Raw genomic sequence first — 16,316 nt, 5'->3', positions numbered from 1 at the left:
TTTCAGTTGGCCAACACTGACAGATGAAAGAGAAACAATGGATCAGTTAATACAAGCTTTATGCATATATCATCTATGCACTGTAAGGGATGGGAGCAAATCCCAGATGCACGTTTCCCTCCCCTTCCACATACAAGTCATGTAACACCATCAGAGGCCTGCGAGTGCACCTCCATACTATGTTCTGTCCACATGATCTGTAGGTAAAACTTAAAACACATTAAACTTACATGCTGGGCCTGTGTCAGCCAAATCAAAGCAGAAATCCAGAAACACATTCCTTTTTTCACTTAAAAAATGTATGTTAAATCTTCCAGTTTAAGGGCTGCATTGCAGCCCTTTTTGTTGCAGTAACAACGGTTAGGTCCAGTGAACAAGGACAGTATGAAAGAAAGAAAAATATCTCCAAATGTGCACTTTCCTCAACTGCTCTTCAGAGCACTGCAAGGCTCTAAGACAGACTTGAAAGGGGACACACGGGATTAAGATATTACATTTGTGTAGGCTGGTGAAATGTCAGTATATGCTTCATATTTAATAGAGGAAAAAAGAAAAATCATTCCATGGATTGACTCTGCTTGTATCCCTATCTCCTTTTATTCTTCTATTGATATAAACATTTTTCATGATCTTAAAATCAATATTATGTTGTTTCCAAATAAAATTCTTGTCAACCTGGTTTTTTGGTATGAATCGGTGTGGATGGCAGTGCAGCTATTCATTAACGTAACGAAGTATCAGCAACCTCCATCCATTACTCACACTTCCAACAGTTCTAAGATATATACTAAGTGAGACTGAGACAAGAATACAGTATGAGAACATAAAGTAACAGCTGGATGAAGGAAAGCAAGACCATAAGAATGCAGAGATTTTAACTGAAATCCGTTTTTAGAAAAGAATTCAGAGAATGCGTTAATATATTAGAATAAGAATATGGCACCTAGATGTATAAGTTTAGGCAGAAAATGAGAGTTTGCAAACAGATTTTATTCTGCTACCCCCAAACTACTTTCACCATAGCACGCTTTAACAACAGCCAATATTCCAAAATTAAGTACCCCAATATTGAGGGGGAGAACAAATACTAGAGGCTCTTATAAATACATACTCTGAAGTTCAAAGCATATTTGTTTACACCTTAATTGAAGATAATAAATGTTTATGGGTTTTTCTGTATTTTCTGTAGTAGGTACTCCACTTGTAAGTTTAGATTTGGCTGTCCCTTTCTAGTTTTTTTGCTTAATATTTTGTAAGTTTCCATTTTCTTCTGTTTGTAGAGCTTTTGAGCTTTTCCCCTTTCTTCTTGCCTTTTTCTGGCCTCCTGAAATTAAAAAAAAAACACATAATGAAAGAGAAGTACAACTTCCATCTTCGTACTTTCCAGAAATTTGATTTTTTAAATAAAATAACCGTAGGTTGCAACTCTCTTTAAAACTATGTATACTGAGAAAATAAATGGCAATTATCTGAAAAGATGTCCACATTAAAAACCTTAATACCTCCTTTATTGCTTGTACTGATATCTCCCAAATCAAAGCACAGTGAACAGGACATAATCCTGCAAACACATTAGCTCAACATTGATTCAGAGAGTCTTCTGTGTGTATCTCAGCTAATGGAACATATATGCATATCTATTAAATAATTCACATTACTTTTTATGCTAGTTAAGTTTAATAAAAACTACCTCACTGAAACCAGTGCTTTATGCTTGTTCACTGAACTTCACTAACTAGTACCCTGCTCCTTAAGGCTCATATTCTCAATTTGGGACCCTCAAAAGACCACTTGACTGCAGAAGAAATGACTACAATGAACATTTTAGTAGACATCTTCTTCTAGCCCAGAACAATTGGGACAGCCAGGTGCCTGTTTTTCCATGTACATCACGTAGTTCTTTAGTGTACATACACTGGAAACAAAGGAGGAGGAGATGTTCTCATTTAACAGAAGCAGTTTAACACATACCAGAGCGGATTTTCAGTTTAGCTCCATTTGGATCAATCTCAGTCAGTATCATTTACAAATGCATAGAATATGTCATGACACTGCAGTTGACGAACTCAGAGTTTTATTTATTGTTCCAAGTTCTATTCAACCATTTCTGTTTCTATTCAGCCAAAAGTCTGTATTTTATGGTTGATAAAAAGTCAGGTAAGAAAACTGGATGAAATAGTATGAGGCTACCTTATACTGAGTAAACACCATTGATGTGTTAAGCATCATCTACTTTGACTGGCAGCGACTGAGTTCTTTCCCTGCTCTGGTATCAGAGATCCCTGGTATCAGGGATCAGTGACTGAATCCATGACTTCTACTTACATATCATGTGTTACTGATGGCCTTTTAATACATTTTCCCACCTTTCCTTTTTCCCTTGTTGAATTTCTCTCTTGACATTGAAAGATTTTTCTAACATTGAGAAGCATACTGGAAATATTTGCTAGCATATATTAAACATCACTACTACAGGCACAAGGGTTAGAGGTTTGTTTTAATATACCTTCACAGACTGGGATTCTCCAAATTTTAACAAAAACCTACATGCTATACAAAGATCTTGAAAGCTTTGCTTTTACCCAGATTTAAAAATAATTTACAAAGCAATATATATATATTTCATTGAAAAGGATGCAGGATTACTCTAAACTGAAATTTTCACATTTCTAAGGCCATAATGGGTAAATATGCATAGGATCAGCCTGTAAGAATGGATTGGAGATGCAGAAGCAAAGACAAAACCCATCACCTGCAGAAGAGAAGCTTTCCAAAGTAATCTGAATACTGTCCTTCCTGGAGCCATACCAACCTTGCACAGTTCATATTTTACAAAGGCATCATATTTTTGTTCAAGAAATCTTTAGCTCACTCCCTTCCACCCAATCCCATAACCATGGCAGGGGTTTGAGATGTAGCTTACCCAACTGTCCCCATTAGGGAATAAGAACAAGCTCAAGACCAGGATAGGAAACAGGAATAGCAGCTTTGTGGTTTACTGACTGTAGTCTCTTTCCCCTTCCCAACTACCTTTTTCTCAGTCCTTTAAAGGAGCCCAGTTACAGGGCCCCTGTGAAAAGGCTTTCAGCTACCCTTCCAAATTGCTTCAAGGGAACTAGCAGGCCTCATGTTTCCCCTGAACAGGTTGGATATATGGTAGCTGGATTTGTACTTGTCCTGACTTCTGGCTGGTTTCCTCCTCACTTGGCTTTTGAGCCCAGTCTCCCTCTACTGGACAGCCCTGGCCTTTCCTCTAGCCTCAGCCTCATCCCTTCTGAGTTGTCCCGAAAAGGACATCACTTCCAAGTGCTGCTGCTGAGCTTGGTAGGGGTTTTGGTGGGTGGCGCCATGCAGTAGAGCTCAGGGGGCGGTGAGCAGTGAGCTCCTGATATCTTACTATATCTCCATTCCCTTATTTCAGTTTTAAAAACATTTGTTCTGACACCTTTTTGGTTTTGAAGCAAGAATTAACAGGCACAATTCTGTTATCTGTGTCATTGTAAATGGAAAGGTTGTCTTTCTATTGTCCTAATTAAAAAAAAAGTATATCTGCCTTTATTCTTGCATTGCTCTTCACTTTTGGGAGTACAGCACAGCTGTCTGAAAAGACATCAAAGACTGGTGGAAACTCTACTTTGCTCCTTTCCAACAACGTCTGGATGAAGTTACATAAAAATTACTATGAGCTAGGAAAGGAAAGGAAAGACCACTCTGCAAGTGACATACAGTTCAATACTGAGTTTTATTTTGTGGTCCTAGCATCAGTGTTAGTACTCAGCACTGCCCTCTGTTATCCATCCTAACTTTAGTGCGCCAGGAAAAAAACTTTGATGATTTAACTCTCACCTCTCCCTAAAGTGGCACCTTTCCATGAGAAACTTGAAACTTTACTTAAGATTTACATACCTCTTTTTTCTTATCTTGTTCAGCTTTTATTTTTTCATATTCTTCTTTTGCTTTCTGGTTTGAAGTTTTCGTTTTAAATTTTCGCTGCATCATGTTGCACCTGCATTTGTCAAACACACCAGAGATTAAAATATTGCCTTTGGATTAGTGCAATTATACTATTTGTGTAGTGAAGCTTAGAATTTTGATTAAATGCTTTAAAGTGAAAATTCTCTTATTACCGTTTAGAGAAGTGCTGCAGCTGCAGGGTTACATTGTGAACTGGGGAAAAGACTCTATAGGTCATCTGACCCACAGTACCATCCTTCTTAAAAGTTATTAGGTTTGAAAAGTGGTATACAAATATTGAGAAAAATGCACTCCAACTGAAGATTGATTCTGAAAGTCTATTCTATATAACAGGGATAGCCAACACGATGCCCTACTGTTCCCATCAGCCTCAGGCAGAATGGTCAATGGTCAGGGATGCTGAGAGTTGTAGTCCAAAACATGTGGACGACACTATGTTGGCTACCCCCGATATACCATAAAATTAAAACAGCACTCTTTAAATCCATAAAATAACTTTTGCTTAGCTGGACAAGCATAGGCTGCTATTACTTGAAGTGTTATTTACTTCTGAGCAAATGTGGTTAGGGTCAGACTGTTCACCAAACAAGCAAAACTTCCTCTTTTCCTTCTCCATTATTTGTTCCATTTCTATAACATCTTGTTTCACCAAAGGGAGTACTTTTGGAATCTGTTAAGTGGTTCTCTCTTAAACAGGTAAAACTTTTTTTGCTGGAGTGCTATCTGAATCAAGATTTGCAATTTGTCTGAATTGATATTTGCTTTTCAAAAGACATCATAGCATTCACATTATTCACAAGACAATATATGCACATACTAAAAATGTAGAATTCAATTGTATTTTATGTCAGACATCAAGAGCAAGGCTATGTTCACAAAGTAAACATTTTGCCATTATACATACATTTATTTATTGCACGATCCATAGACCTCAGCAAGTAACAACAATAATCAACATTAATAACTATAAGAAAATACAATTTAATACAATAGAGCCTTAAACCAGATCAATTTATATCTAATAGCTCAAGGCCCACATAAATCTTTCCTAATCTGCATGGCTTGGTTTATAAATTTAGCCATGGACAAGGTAATTATCGCATTCTGGCCTTGAAGAAGGGTTATTAATAAAATATCATTAGATCTACCCGGGAATTTTAAAAAGATTGGACACAAGAGATCTTTCCTGATCCGATCATATAAATTACAATAAAATAAAACATGAGAAATAGTCTCAATCTCTAAATCCTTACAGGGACAGTGTCTAAGGATTCTTGGTATTTTTTTAAATCTGCCCTGTAAAAGGTTAGAGGGAATAACATTAAAACGAGCCAACGTAAAAGCACGTCTATATTTTGGAACTGTCAGCCAATATAGATATTTCATCACTTCAGGGCGAGGGAGAATATTCAAACCCAAAGCCCAAGGGGAGCAAGGGCCGTTTGCCAAGCTCATTAATACCTGATTATCTATATCAATTAGTCTGCGTTTTACGGCCATCTTAGCAATATTATAATCCATCTTTAGCAGCTCAGAAGGAGAGAGGCCGATTGAAGAAATCTTCTCCATAACCAACTTAGACCATGAAGCAATAAAAAAGGAATCATTTAAAAATCGCACCACATAGGATTCAGAAGTTAATATCTTACAACATCGGATCCAAAAATAAATTGTATGGAGCCAAGTTAAACAGTTTAAGGAATTCAACCCAGCTTCAAGAAATAATGAAGTCCCAGAAACACATCTAGGAACCCCAAACAGGGATTTCAATGCTGAATGAACAATACAATTCAATTGACCTTTGTAGTAGGGGGTCCAGACTGGGGCTCCATACAACAACATCGGAATGATTTTATGTCTTATTAGACATATGGCAGCCGGGATATACTTTCCACCACTCGTGAAATAAAATCAAGTAGTTGCACCCATATTTTTAACTGCCTTCGCTTTTAGATATGCAATATGTGAATTCCACAATCCCGTTTCTTGGAACCAAAGCCCTAAATATTTATAGGAGTTAACTTGCTCAATTTTATTAGAGCCTAGATGCCATGAAAATCTAACCTTTCTCCTTGAAAAAATCATAACCTTAGTCTTTGCGTAGTTTATCATAAGTGAATTCTCTTGACAGTAGGTCTCAAAACGTGATAGTAATCTTTTAAGACCTAGTCGAGTTTGAGATAGTAACACCGTGTCATCCGCATATAGCAGAACTGGCACCTTATCAGTTCCTACTTTGGGGGCATGAGATTGAATATCAGCCAGAACAAAAGGAAGATCCGCCAAGTAAAGGTTAAACAGCACTGGGGCAAGGACGCATCCTTGTCTCACTCCCTGTGTAGAGCGTATTTCCCGAGAAAGGTGACCTGAATGATTACAACGGACCCGAACCGTAGTATTATGATATAATGTAGCTATCAGCCGAAGTAATCTCTTATCAATGTGTAAAGATTCTAACTTATTCCACAGCCGGCCGCGTGGGATGGAATCAAAGGCAGCTTTAAGATCTATAAAGGCAGCAAATAATTTGCCTCGGCTTGGTTTAATATACTTATAGGAGAGCTGAGACAGTAACAGGCAATGATCCAACGGAGAGTGCCCTGGTTTAAAACCAACCTGTGCTTGGCTCAATATATTGTTGGAAGTAACCCATAAGTTCAAGATCTTACTCAGAAAGCTGGCATAGACCTTTCCCACTACTAATAATAAATAATAAATAATAAACTTTAATTTGTTAGTCGTCTATCTGTCCAATTTTTGGACACTCTAGGCGACTTACAGCAACAAATACAATATACAATTCAATAAATACATTACACACTACAATAAATAACCATATTCATCAATTTAAAACTAGCATCAAAACATCAGTGAAAACATTACAACTAATCTAGCTCGAATTCCTGTAGGCCTGCCTGAAGAGCCAGGTCTTTAACGCTCGTCGAAAGCTCATCAGGGAGGAGGCATGTCGAAGATCGTAGGGGAGGGAATTCCAGAGGGTGGGAGCCACTACTGAGAACGCCCTCTCTCTGGTCCGCACCAGCCGAGCTGTTTTGGCCGGTGGGACCAAGAGGAGATCCTGCGTGGCTGATCTTGTAAGGCGGCTCAATTGGTGATACTGGAGGCGGTCGTTTAGATAAACTGGGCTGAAACCGTATAGGGTTTTAAAGGTCAATACCAACACCTTGAATTGGGCCCGGTAAACCACTGGTAGCCAGTGAAGATCTATCAACACCGGGGTGATGTGTTCCCGGCGACGGCTATGTGTAATCAAGCGTGCCGCCGCATTCTGCACCAGCTGAAGTTTCCGGACCGTCTTCAAGGGTAACCCCACATAGAGCGCATTACAATAGTCTAAGTGAGAGACTAATGGGGCGATAGTTGTTTGGATCATTTCTGGGACCTTTCTTATAAATCGGGATTATAAACACCTTAAGCCAGGAAGTTGGGATTTTTCCAGAACTGTTGATTAATGTAAAGAGGGAGGCAAGCATAGATGCCCACCAAGTTATATTACTTTTAAGTAGTTCGGGGGTAATACTATCCGGACCAGCTGCTTTATCATTTTTTAGCTGTGTAATTAGTTCAGCAATGGTGTCTGGTTCCACCGGAGCCCACTCTGGCGTATCTGATAGATCCGGGAATGGATAAAAAATATTTGCATCATCCGTACTGTTAAACGCAGCACGAAAGTGCTGTTCCCAGGTATCCGCAGAAATAAGACAATCATAAATGTTGTTTTGTTTTTGAAGGGCACCTGAGACTATCTGCCAAAATGTCTTTGAATTACGGGTAGTAACCACAGCCTCAAGAATGTTCCAGGATTCCCTTATTGCCTCCTGCTTCTTGTTAACTATAAGTTTTTTGTATTCCCTGCGTAATGTATAGTATATATTTGGGAGGCAACGTTCGTTATTTCTCCTATATTGGCGATAGATGACAGAAATCGTCTTCCTTAAATTTCTACATTCCCTATCAAACCATCTATTTTGTGGGGCTCTTGGGACGCCAGAATTGGATGTATTTAATCCATATAGTTCAAAGATGAGTAGTTGTATCAATTGCTCATAGATAACCAGACCTTCAGTTAAAGATCCTATCGTAACCAATTGAGATGCCAGAAGAACTACTTGAGGGGAGTTTACTATTTGAAGGAATTTTTGAGTTAGTTGGGGAGACCATTTAACTCTTTTATAAATATCTAGTGTTGTTGAATGTGAATTTAACACAGGTTGAGTTGTTAAATAAATTTTCTCTTTAATGGTAAAAAAAAATTCTAAAGGTAAGTGGTCACTATCAATGCAATCTGCTATTTTGAAATAATGGTCTTGATATTCTTTCATGGAGGAAATTATTATATAGTCCACAACACTGGACCCTTGGGGGGAATGAAAAGTAAATTCTCCCCAATTATCTCCGTGAGTACCATTTAAAATATATAATTGATGTTTGGAGACAAAATGAAGGAGAACTATTCCAGCTAAATTCAAAAAAGTATCTTTCGAGTGGCGGACCTTGCTTCTCAAATGCTTCCTATCCACGTTTGTAAGAAACCCAGATTGTACGGCTTCAACTTCGTAAGATCCAGTTATTGCATTGAAATCTCTAGCAAGAACTATATATGCTTGTGGGTATAAGGACGTCCAATAAACATACATAGATTCGAAAGTTATCCAACTTAACATAGTATCTTCCTTATTCAGAGAAGGGATAAAATATACATTAAATAGTAGTATAGACATTTGTGATGATCTAGATTCTACATATAGTATAGATGCCATGAAGTCATTTCCCCCCAACTCAGGAGCCGAGAGCTCAGTGAGCTTACCATTCAGCTTTAACGAGATCGAAATACTCAGGCCTTGTCTAGCCCTCCCCTTTCTACCTTTAGGTAGAGCTGGGGTGCTAAAAGTAACGAAACCATCGATGTAAACCTGATCCTCACACCAGGTCTCCTGGAATAATATTACATCAAATTTATTTAAATATGCCAGGATACTCGGTTCCCTGGATTTAGATTTCCACCCCACAATGTTCCATGAAAGAATTTTCAAGTGGGGGGAAATAAGGGGGCTATTCGGTCAGTCACACTCTTGGATATCGTCTATTAAGGTCGCAGGTACAACACAACAGTTCTCAACTGGAGCTTTTGACGGAATCGGTAATGGAGTAGTTGGAGTTGATAGACAACTTATTCTGACTGGCGAACCGATCTCGTGTGGTTCCAGATACTGTACCGCCAACCAGTCATAAGGATGTACAACCGGATTAGAATAATCATAATATAGCTCACATTGAGGGATCTTCTCTACTGGTTTTAGGCCAAGTTGTTGGGGTAAAGATATGTAGCCGTCTTGATCAATTGGAGGGAAGTCACGTGACTGCTGAGCAACTAAGTTGGAATTTAAGTCAGGAACTCCTTCTGACAATTGATCCACACTTAGATGATCCGCTGCATAAGGATCTTCATTCACTTCGCTGTTCTTCAGGCGGATCTTACAGGAAGATTGAAGTTGTTGTTGTGAGTTTTGTAATTCACTTTCTGTGCCATTACTGACCTTCTTTTGATTCACCAATTCATGTTTCTCATTTGCGATTCCGTGGAGTACTGTTTCACCAAAGGGAGTACTTTTGGAATCTGTTAAGTGGTTCTCTCTTAACCAGGTAAAACCTTTTTTTGCTGGAGTGCTATCTGAATCAAGATTTGCAATTTGTCTGAATTGATATTTGCTTTTCAAAAGACATCATAGCATTCACATTATTCACAATAAGACAATATATGCACATACTAAAAATGTAGAATTCAATTGTATTTTATGTCAGACATCAAGAGCAAGGCTATGTTCACAAAGTAAACATTTTGGCAAATTCTAACCTTAGGAAATAAAGCTTCTTTTAGTTCTGAACCTGAAGTGAGGGACCTTTAGTCCTCCAGTGTCAAGAGTACATGGTTTAGCTAAGGTTTGCTATTACAGATGGTTCTGTGGCAAGGAATTGTGGGGGAACATCTTGGCTGAATTAGGGCCTCTAGCACGCTGTGAGACTTCAGTTCTCACAGCTGAATCCAATTAATTAGACAGTTAGTGGGAACACCTGCATAGAAGTCCACAGGCCTGGGAAGGTTGAAGAAACTGCGCAACCATTAGGTGCAAAAGCTCTGGAAGATTTCATCATCAGGAAGCCCTCCAATTGGCTAATTAATTCCTGGCTGTTACCAGGCTGTTCCCAATAAAAGTAGAGTTAAGATCTTGGTCTTTGTTCCCACCTGATGTTGGGTTCTATCTTCCTATTACTATCCAGGCCATACATCTCTGGGGGAGATGTGGAACCATGCAGTTACTCTGCCCTATTTTCCTATACTTTGTGAGTATAGAATAGGCTAGACAGGTTTTGTATTTTTATCCTGTGATTCAACTTTGTATTTTCCCTAACCTTCTGGGTGTTTGGTTTAAGGAACTATTTTGATATTTTTGTACTTATAATTTTATTTTAATAAAGACCACCTCTTATTTACCAGTGTAAACAAATGTCATTGCGGGGGAATTTCAGCTCTGAATCCAGCATCCATTTAGCCACAGACTACTGTATAACTAGGTATTTTGCCTTAAGGCTCCAAGACAAAGAGTGCATTTTTGGCTCTTGTGTTTTGGAATCTTTGGCAGGTCTACTTCTGGCACTTTGGGTTTCCCAGAGTGGGTGACCAGTTTTAAGGGGTAGTGGCAGTCTACCTACCTTACAGGGTGGTTTTGGGCTTAACTCAGCCCCAGCAGTGCCTGGCCAGGATCAACTGCCCTGGAGTTGGGAATTGAATCCGGAAATTCTTAACATTCAGAAGTTGCTGGAATACAATTTCCATCATCCCTGGCCCTTGGCCATACTTACTGGGACTTATGAGAGTTGGAGTTCAAAAACATTGCAGGGACCAGGAGTTCCACATCCTGTTCTAAACTCAGGAATACTACAGATTTCTTATACCTTCATGAGAGTCTAGCTCTAAACTGTTTACTCATTGTTTATACTCACAACCAGCATGGTTTAAATTGGATCAATTTACCATAATTTGGCCCAAATACCCACCAATCTGAACCTGCTGTTTTACTTGCCAGATGCTGCTTTATTCACTGAACTAAGGTTGGTAAGGATTAAACTCAGTTGATTGAAGAACACTGAATAGAATAAATTGCTGTGGGAACATTTACTAGAAGCTACATTATAGGATAACAAGTTTTCAGAAGATTTCTTACTGAGTTGCTGCAGTTTTCTTTTCTTCCAGTATAAATGGCCTATCATTTTTAGGCTTCCGTTGTTTCTTAAGCATTTCCTCTTCAGCTAAGTAAAGATGCTTCAAGTGTTCTGGGTAATCTTCTTTGAACCCAGTGTTGTTCTGGGAACTGGCATGGCTTTCCTTTTTAATTAATTTCTTGTAATCACGTTGGATCTTTTGCTTTCTCCAAAAAGCAAAGCCTTGCCCTAAAAGCATTAGGAAAAAGAAATCAGAAAAAAGTGTTATTGGAACTATACCTGTTTTAACACACCATGTTTTACTTTGTTTCTTCCAGATGTTCTTTGAAATAAGGCTCTTGTCGTCTTTGCAGCACCACAGCTTATAGGGTGGAATTCAGTATTGTGCAAATTGATTTTTGCTCGTGCAAAAGGACTTAACCTTCTTCTCCACCACCCTGCAGCCCCTCAAAATGGCTGCTGGAGGTGAGGGAGAAGCTGAAGTTCCATTGTGTGAGAGCGGAAGTGCATTCTGCTCACATAGGTAATGTTGGATACAACCCACAGAAGACAGTTCATCACTGATCATTATACTGAAATGACTAAACTAAATAAAAACTCTTAAGCTCATCAGATTTCCTAGAACTGCCAACATTATATAGTTTGTTAAAGCTATTTAATTTTTACTGAGGTTCAGTCTGATCAGTTATAATTCTGACAGGAGAGAACTGCAGGCAAATTCAACTTTAGCCAAATATTATGTAATCAATCTTTGCTTGAATGAATTTATTGATTGATTTTCAATAATGCAATGTAAATAAAGAAACAATTAAATTGGCACACCCTGCCTCCCAATTCCTCTCCCCTCCCTTGTCCTCGAGTGTCTACATTTCTCATTAATGAGTTAAATAAGTATGAATGCCACACTTGTTTGGATGTTCACAGAGTGTAACATGACTTACCATATGTTTATCTTCCGTATGAAGTCCTTTGCCTACTATGTGCCGTATCAACATCAACAAGTATTAGCCAAGGTTGTTCTAGTGTTCCTCTCTTGGGAAAAAGTTGCTTAGTACTTTCTACTTGTATGTTCCTTAAGAGTTACCTACATCATCCTAGCATAGGCTTTATGTACACTTTACTGCCTATATTACTTTATAGTGTAGCTGCATCTCACTTCCAATGGTGCTTGAGGGCAGGGGCTTGTGGCAGAATTCCAGTGTGCCATTCAAAAGAATGAGCACTAGGACCTCCAAATGCAACAAGGCGGGCTTACTACACTTTAAGTAACACACAGTACTGCTGTCCAAATCCAGGCTTGTTGTAAATCTCTCTCATTGCTAACCACAAGATGCAGCCAAGCTTTGCTCTTGACTGCAGCTCATGATTGGGGGGAGAGAGCTTAACCACAAGCCTAGAGGGAAAGTGCTCTCAGACTGTTACTATTTTGGAATGGGATTAAATTATGTATCAGTGAAATCAGATGGCACAATTAAAGTTGATTTTGTGCTCTTCTGCAACAAATACATTTCCAAAGAAATTCTGGTCTTTTTGCTATAAGGTAAGGGATGGGAAAACACACTGCAAAGTGTGGAATAACAATTTCTTGATAGGACATCATAATCTCCCCACAAACAAATAAGAATGAATGCTCAATAAATACGTTGTTTGGGGAAGGACTGTAGTTCATTGACAAAGCATCTGCTTTGCATGCAGAAGGTCCCAAGTTCAATCCCCAGCATCACCAGGTAGGGCTGGGAGAGAGCTCCTGCCTGAAACCCTGGAGAGCTGCTGTAGACAGTACTGAACTAGATGGACCAATGGTCTGACTCGGTAAAAGGCTGCTTCCTAAGCAACCCAGGTTCTGACAACATGCTATGGTCTGCAAGACAGTTTAGAAAAGAAAAAGTCCAAGGAGGAGCAAAGTAGTCACAGCCCATCTCTAGGAACCCACACATGGCCTTGATCAGCTAGTTTGGCTTACCATGATATGCGATGAGGTCAATGTCCTCCTCATCTGCAAAGTAACTGATGAATGTCTATCTCACAAATTTTGGTGGAACAGTAGGCAGGGCCAAAGCTAACGCCTACCAGCCTTACTAAGGCTGCCATCCTACTCATGCTCAGATGTCCTATTGAACTCGATTCCAGCCTAAACAATAAGCCCCACTTTGAATTCAGTAAGGATTGCTTCCAAGTAATCATGCCAAGGCTCGAATAAAACATTTGGCAGGAAACCACGTTCTGTGGATATCCAATACTCAGCCTACAGCATTAATTTCAGTGGGTCTACTCCGAACATGACAGTTGGGTATCACCCAGTATTTCTAATTAATTAATAATTAAGTAATTTCTAATTAAGGGAGAAGCGCGTTGCAAGGGAAGAGACCACATTTCTAGGAAACGAAACGAAGCCTCCCTTCAGCTTAACCTTGCTGCTCTTACCCTCCCGGATGCTCCCCCGTACCAGACGCGGGTCCTTTCTCCACGGTCGTTTCCGGCCCGGGCGAGCCCGCGACTTCTCTGTTCCCTCATCTTTCTTGGAGCTCGGCGAAACCTTGTTCTTCGCTTCCGGCGCCATCAGCCATCCGCTCTGTTGGGTTTCGTCGCGCGCCGAATACGTCATCAAACCAGCGCCTACTTCGCTTCAGTTGTGGGACCAAAGGTATGGCTTTATGTCGGTGCTAGATTTGCTTTGCCTGAACAGAGCGAGCGAGCACCTTAGAGACGGAAGCCAACTCGTGGCGACAGGCACTTTCAATCGCACGCCGAGTTGTTTCACTCCAACACACCTCTCTACGATTGGCGCTCAGGCCATCCTTCCTGCTCGCGATGTCGTGGCATGGCCACGAGGCTTCTACGGTCTCTCGCAGGACTCACCATCCTTTGCCTCCGGAGCTGTCGGCGGAGATGGTGGTAGCGCGACTACGGTCGGTGGCACACTTTCTGCAGCGGATGCTGCCGCTGTGCCGGGCTCACACGGTAGAGTTTTATACGCGCGGCCTGTGGGAGAAGATGGTGGCGCTTCCCCCGGAGGCGGTCCTGGAAGCTCTGAGCGGGGAGAAGCTTCAGCGACTCCTGGAAAAACCGCCCCTACAGCGCCCTTTGGAGGAAGCCGCCGGTAAGAGCCTTCGTACTGCTAAAGGGCAACTGACGGCGCTTGTTTCTGGGAATGATGTTCGACTGACGGGGCTGTTGCACTTGGGTGCCACATGGTCTGGGTGGGTCGGTGGGTGGAGGGGGGGCGCTAAGAAGCAGTTGTAATTTGATTGATTGATTTGAAGATCTCTATTGTTATGTGCCTTCAAGTTGATTACGACTTATGGCGACCCTGTGAATCAGTGACCTCCAAGAGCATCTGTCATGAACCACTCTATATTTGTCTTGAACCATCTCTATATCCCATCTCTTTTCATTAAGGGCTTATCCAAACGGAGCGGGATAATCCACGGTTTCCATATTCGGTTTGTCATCTGATAGTCCTCACTTTGCCTTTTAGTTCGCTCTTTCCCAATTAAAAAAAAACGGTTTTTTGCACCCGCACACGCATCAGTAAGACCCCTACATTCTTTTCGCTTTTTCCAAGCTCCGCCTCTAAGACCTCCCCCTATCAACCAATTGGTCAGCAAAAAAATTACATATGCTCCTCTCCCCCTTTGCTGCGGCCAAGAAAAAACAGCTGTCTTTATAACCACATTAAAGCATTCTTCATTAATAAGCTTATGAGCATTACAAGTATTAAAGAGAGTGGCAAACAGGAAAGCCACAGGGCACTCAGAAGTGAGTCTTCCTCAAGTAATAATTAAAACCAGTAAGAAATGAGTCAATAAAAGGAACAAAAGTTATTTTTTATTTAAAGAATTTTTAAAAAATCAGGTAGAAAAGGGCTGTTGTACCTTTCTGAGTTTCATGCTCCTCTGACAGCAGATGGTAGCAGCAACCAACACTGCAAACCGCCTTGATTTCAGGCTTAGCAGTAAAAAGTCGCAAGGTGCTCGGAGCAAGATCACCACAGGTATGTAGACCCACCATTACACAGTCCTAGAACAGAATCAAAAAGTGATGTTCAGAACTGAGCATATCAAGAGTGAATCATCATCATCATCATTCACAACAAAGGTGGTAATTGTGGGCCAGGGGTCAGCAAGTGGAGGACCCTGGACAAATTTTAGCCTGAGTGTGATAAGGCAGATATCATTTGCAATATTCCCACAACTCTCCCCTACCCATAACTGGAGAAGGATGAAAAATTTAAGTCTCTTGGGTTTCTTGGGGGGGGGGAGAAGAGGTACAGGGAGCATCAGCCATGGTAATAGGAGGAAAGTGTTTGCTGACAAACCATAGGGCACTGCAAGCAGGGGGAGACTTAGACCAGTATGACTTTGCAAAGTTAACTGCAGCAAATAAGCTTCTGACAAGGGCTGTAGATAAAGCCAACCAACTGAACTAGTACATAAATAGACACTTGAAGATATTAGCACAAATTTCTATATAGAATCTATACAGAATTACTGTGCATTTTGTTCAGAAAACTCAAGATTTGCATGAACAGAAACAAACTTAATGAGAATTTGTTTCTTGGTTTTGTGTGTCTCTTTCCACACATTAACTAGCTTCATTGTCATTAAAAATTGCAAAAAATTATGAAATAAGCAAGAGGAGTGGCAACCTGTACTGTTCAGAGCTCTTGTCGCCATATAGCTTCTGTTTGGTAGATTTGTAGACTGCACTTCTGGATCAGACACCTAAAAGTGTTCCGCATTCTGCAACATCTAAAAAGCATGTTTTCAACATCACTTTCAGTATTTCCCCAAATTTCCAGTTTTCTACTCTGGACCTTAACATGTCAATACATACAGTGCCTTGCAAAAGTAACCAGACCCCTGACCAATGCTCTCAATATTACTGCATTACAAATGGTACATTGTAATTTCATTCTGTATGATATTTTATTTATGGCTGTAAAGGAGTTCTGGCCTGGAAGGAAAGGCTGCTGGTCGGTTTCATGCCTGCCTTGTTTGTATTTGTGATATTATGCTTAAATGAATGTATGCTTTTCTGCCTTTATTGATATTTAAGGAGATACACACGCTGACAATTGCACTTATTTCTCTAAAAAA

At 40.1% G+C, this 16,316-nt stretch overlaps 2 protein-coding genes across 3 annotated transcripts in view; one reads left to right on the top strand and one right to left on the bottom strand.

Moving 5' to 3' along the window:
* Window positions 1-42: 42 nt before the first annotated feature.
* Window positions 43-14,250, bottom strand: CCDC59 (coiled-coil domain containing 59). Its single transcript, XM_061639648.1, has 4 exons — window positions 13,642-14,250; window positions 11,220-11,445; window positions 3,907-4,006; window positions 43-1,324 (listed from the first exon to the last, which is right to left on the bottom strand). The coding sequence occupies exons 1-4, from the start codon at window positions 13,820-13,822 to the stop codon at window positions 1,163-1,165; spliced, it is 669 nt and encodes a 222-aa protein (XP_061495632.1). The 5' UTR covers window positions 13,823-14,250; the 3' UTR covers window positions 43-1,162.
* METTL25 (methyltransferase like 25) overlaps window positions 13,633-16,316 on the top strand; it is a 109,866-nt gene continuing 107,182 nt past the window's right edge. For both annotated transcript variants that reach the window (XR_009764440.1, XM_061639647.1), the window contains exon 1: window positions 13,633-14,317. Coding sequence is in view for 1 of the 2 variants with exons in the window: in XM_061639647.1 (XP_061495631.1) it covers window positions 14,029-14,317 (289 nt within the window). In the remaining variant the exon portion in view is untranslated. The remainder of the gene's footprint in view (window positions 14,318-16,316) is intronic.

The sequence above is a fragment of the Rhineura floridana genome, chromosome 8 (genome assembly GCF_030035675.1).
Source record: "Rhineura floridana isolate rRhiFlo1 chromosome 8, rRhiFlo1.hap2, whole genome shotgun sequence".
Lineage (NCBI taxonomy): Eukaryota > Metazoa > Chordata > Lepidosauria > Squamata > Rhineuridae > Rhineura > Rhineura floridana.
Note: the sequence above shows the minus strand (reverse complement) of the source record. Positions and strands in the feature narration are given on the sequence as shown.

Coding starts and splice junctions, on each gene's coding strand:
- CCDC59 (XM_061639648.1), bottom strand. CDS start 13,822: ATGACGTATTCGGCGCGCGACGAAACCCAACAGAGCGGATGGCTGATG. Junction 11,446..13,641: donor ACGGGGGAGCATCCGGGAGG/GTAAGAGCAGCA, acceptor TAATGCTTTTAG/GGCAAGGCTTTGCTTTTTGG. Junction 4,007..11,219: donor AAGAAAACTGCAGCAACTCA/GTAAGAAATCTT, acceptor TGACAAATGCAG/GTGCAACATGATGCAGCGAA.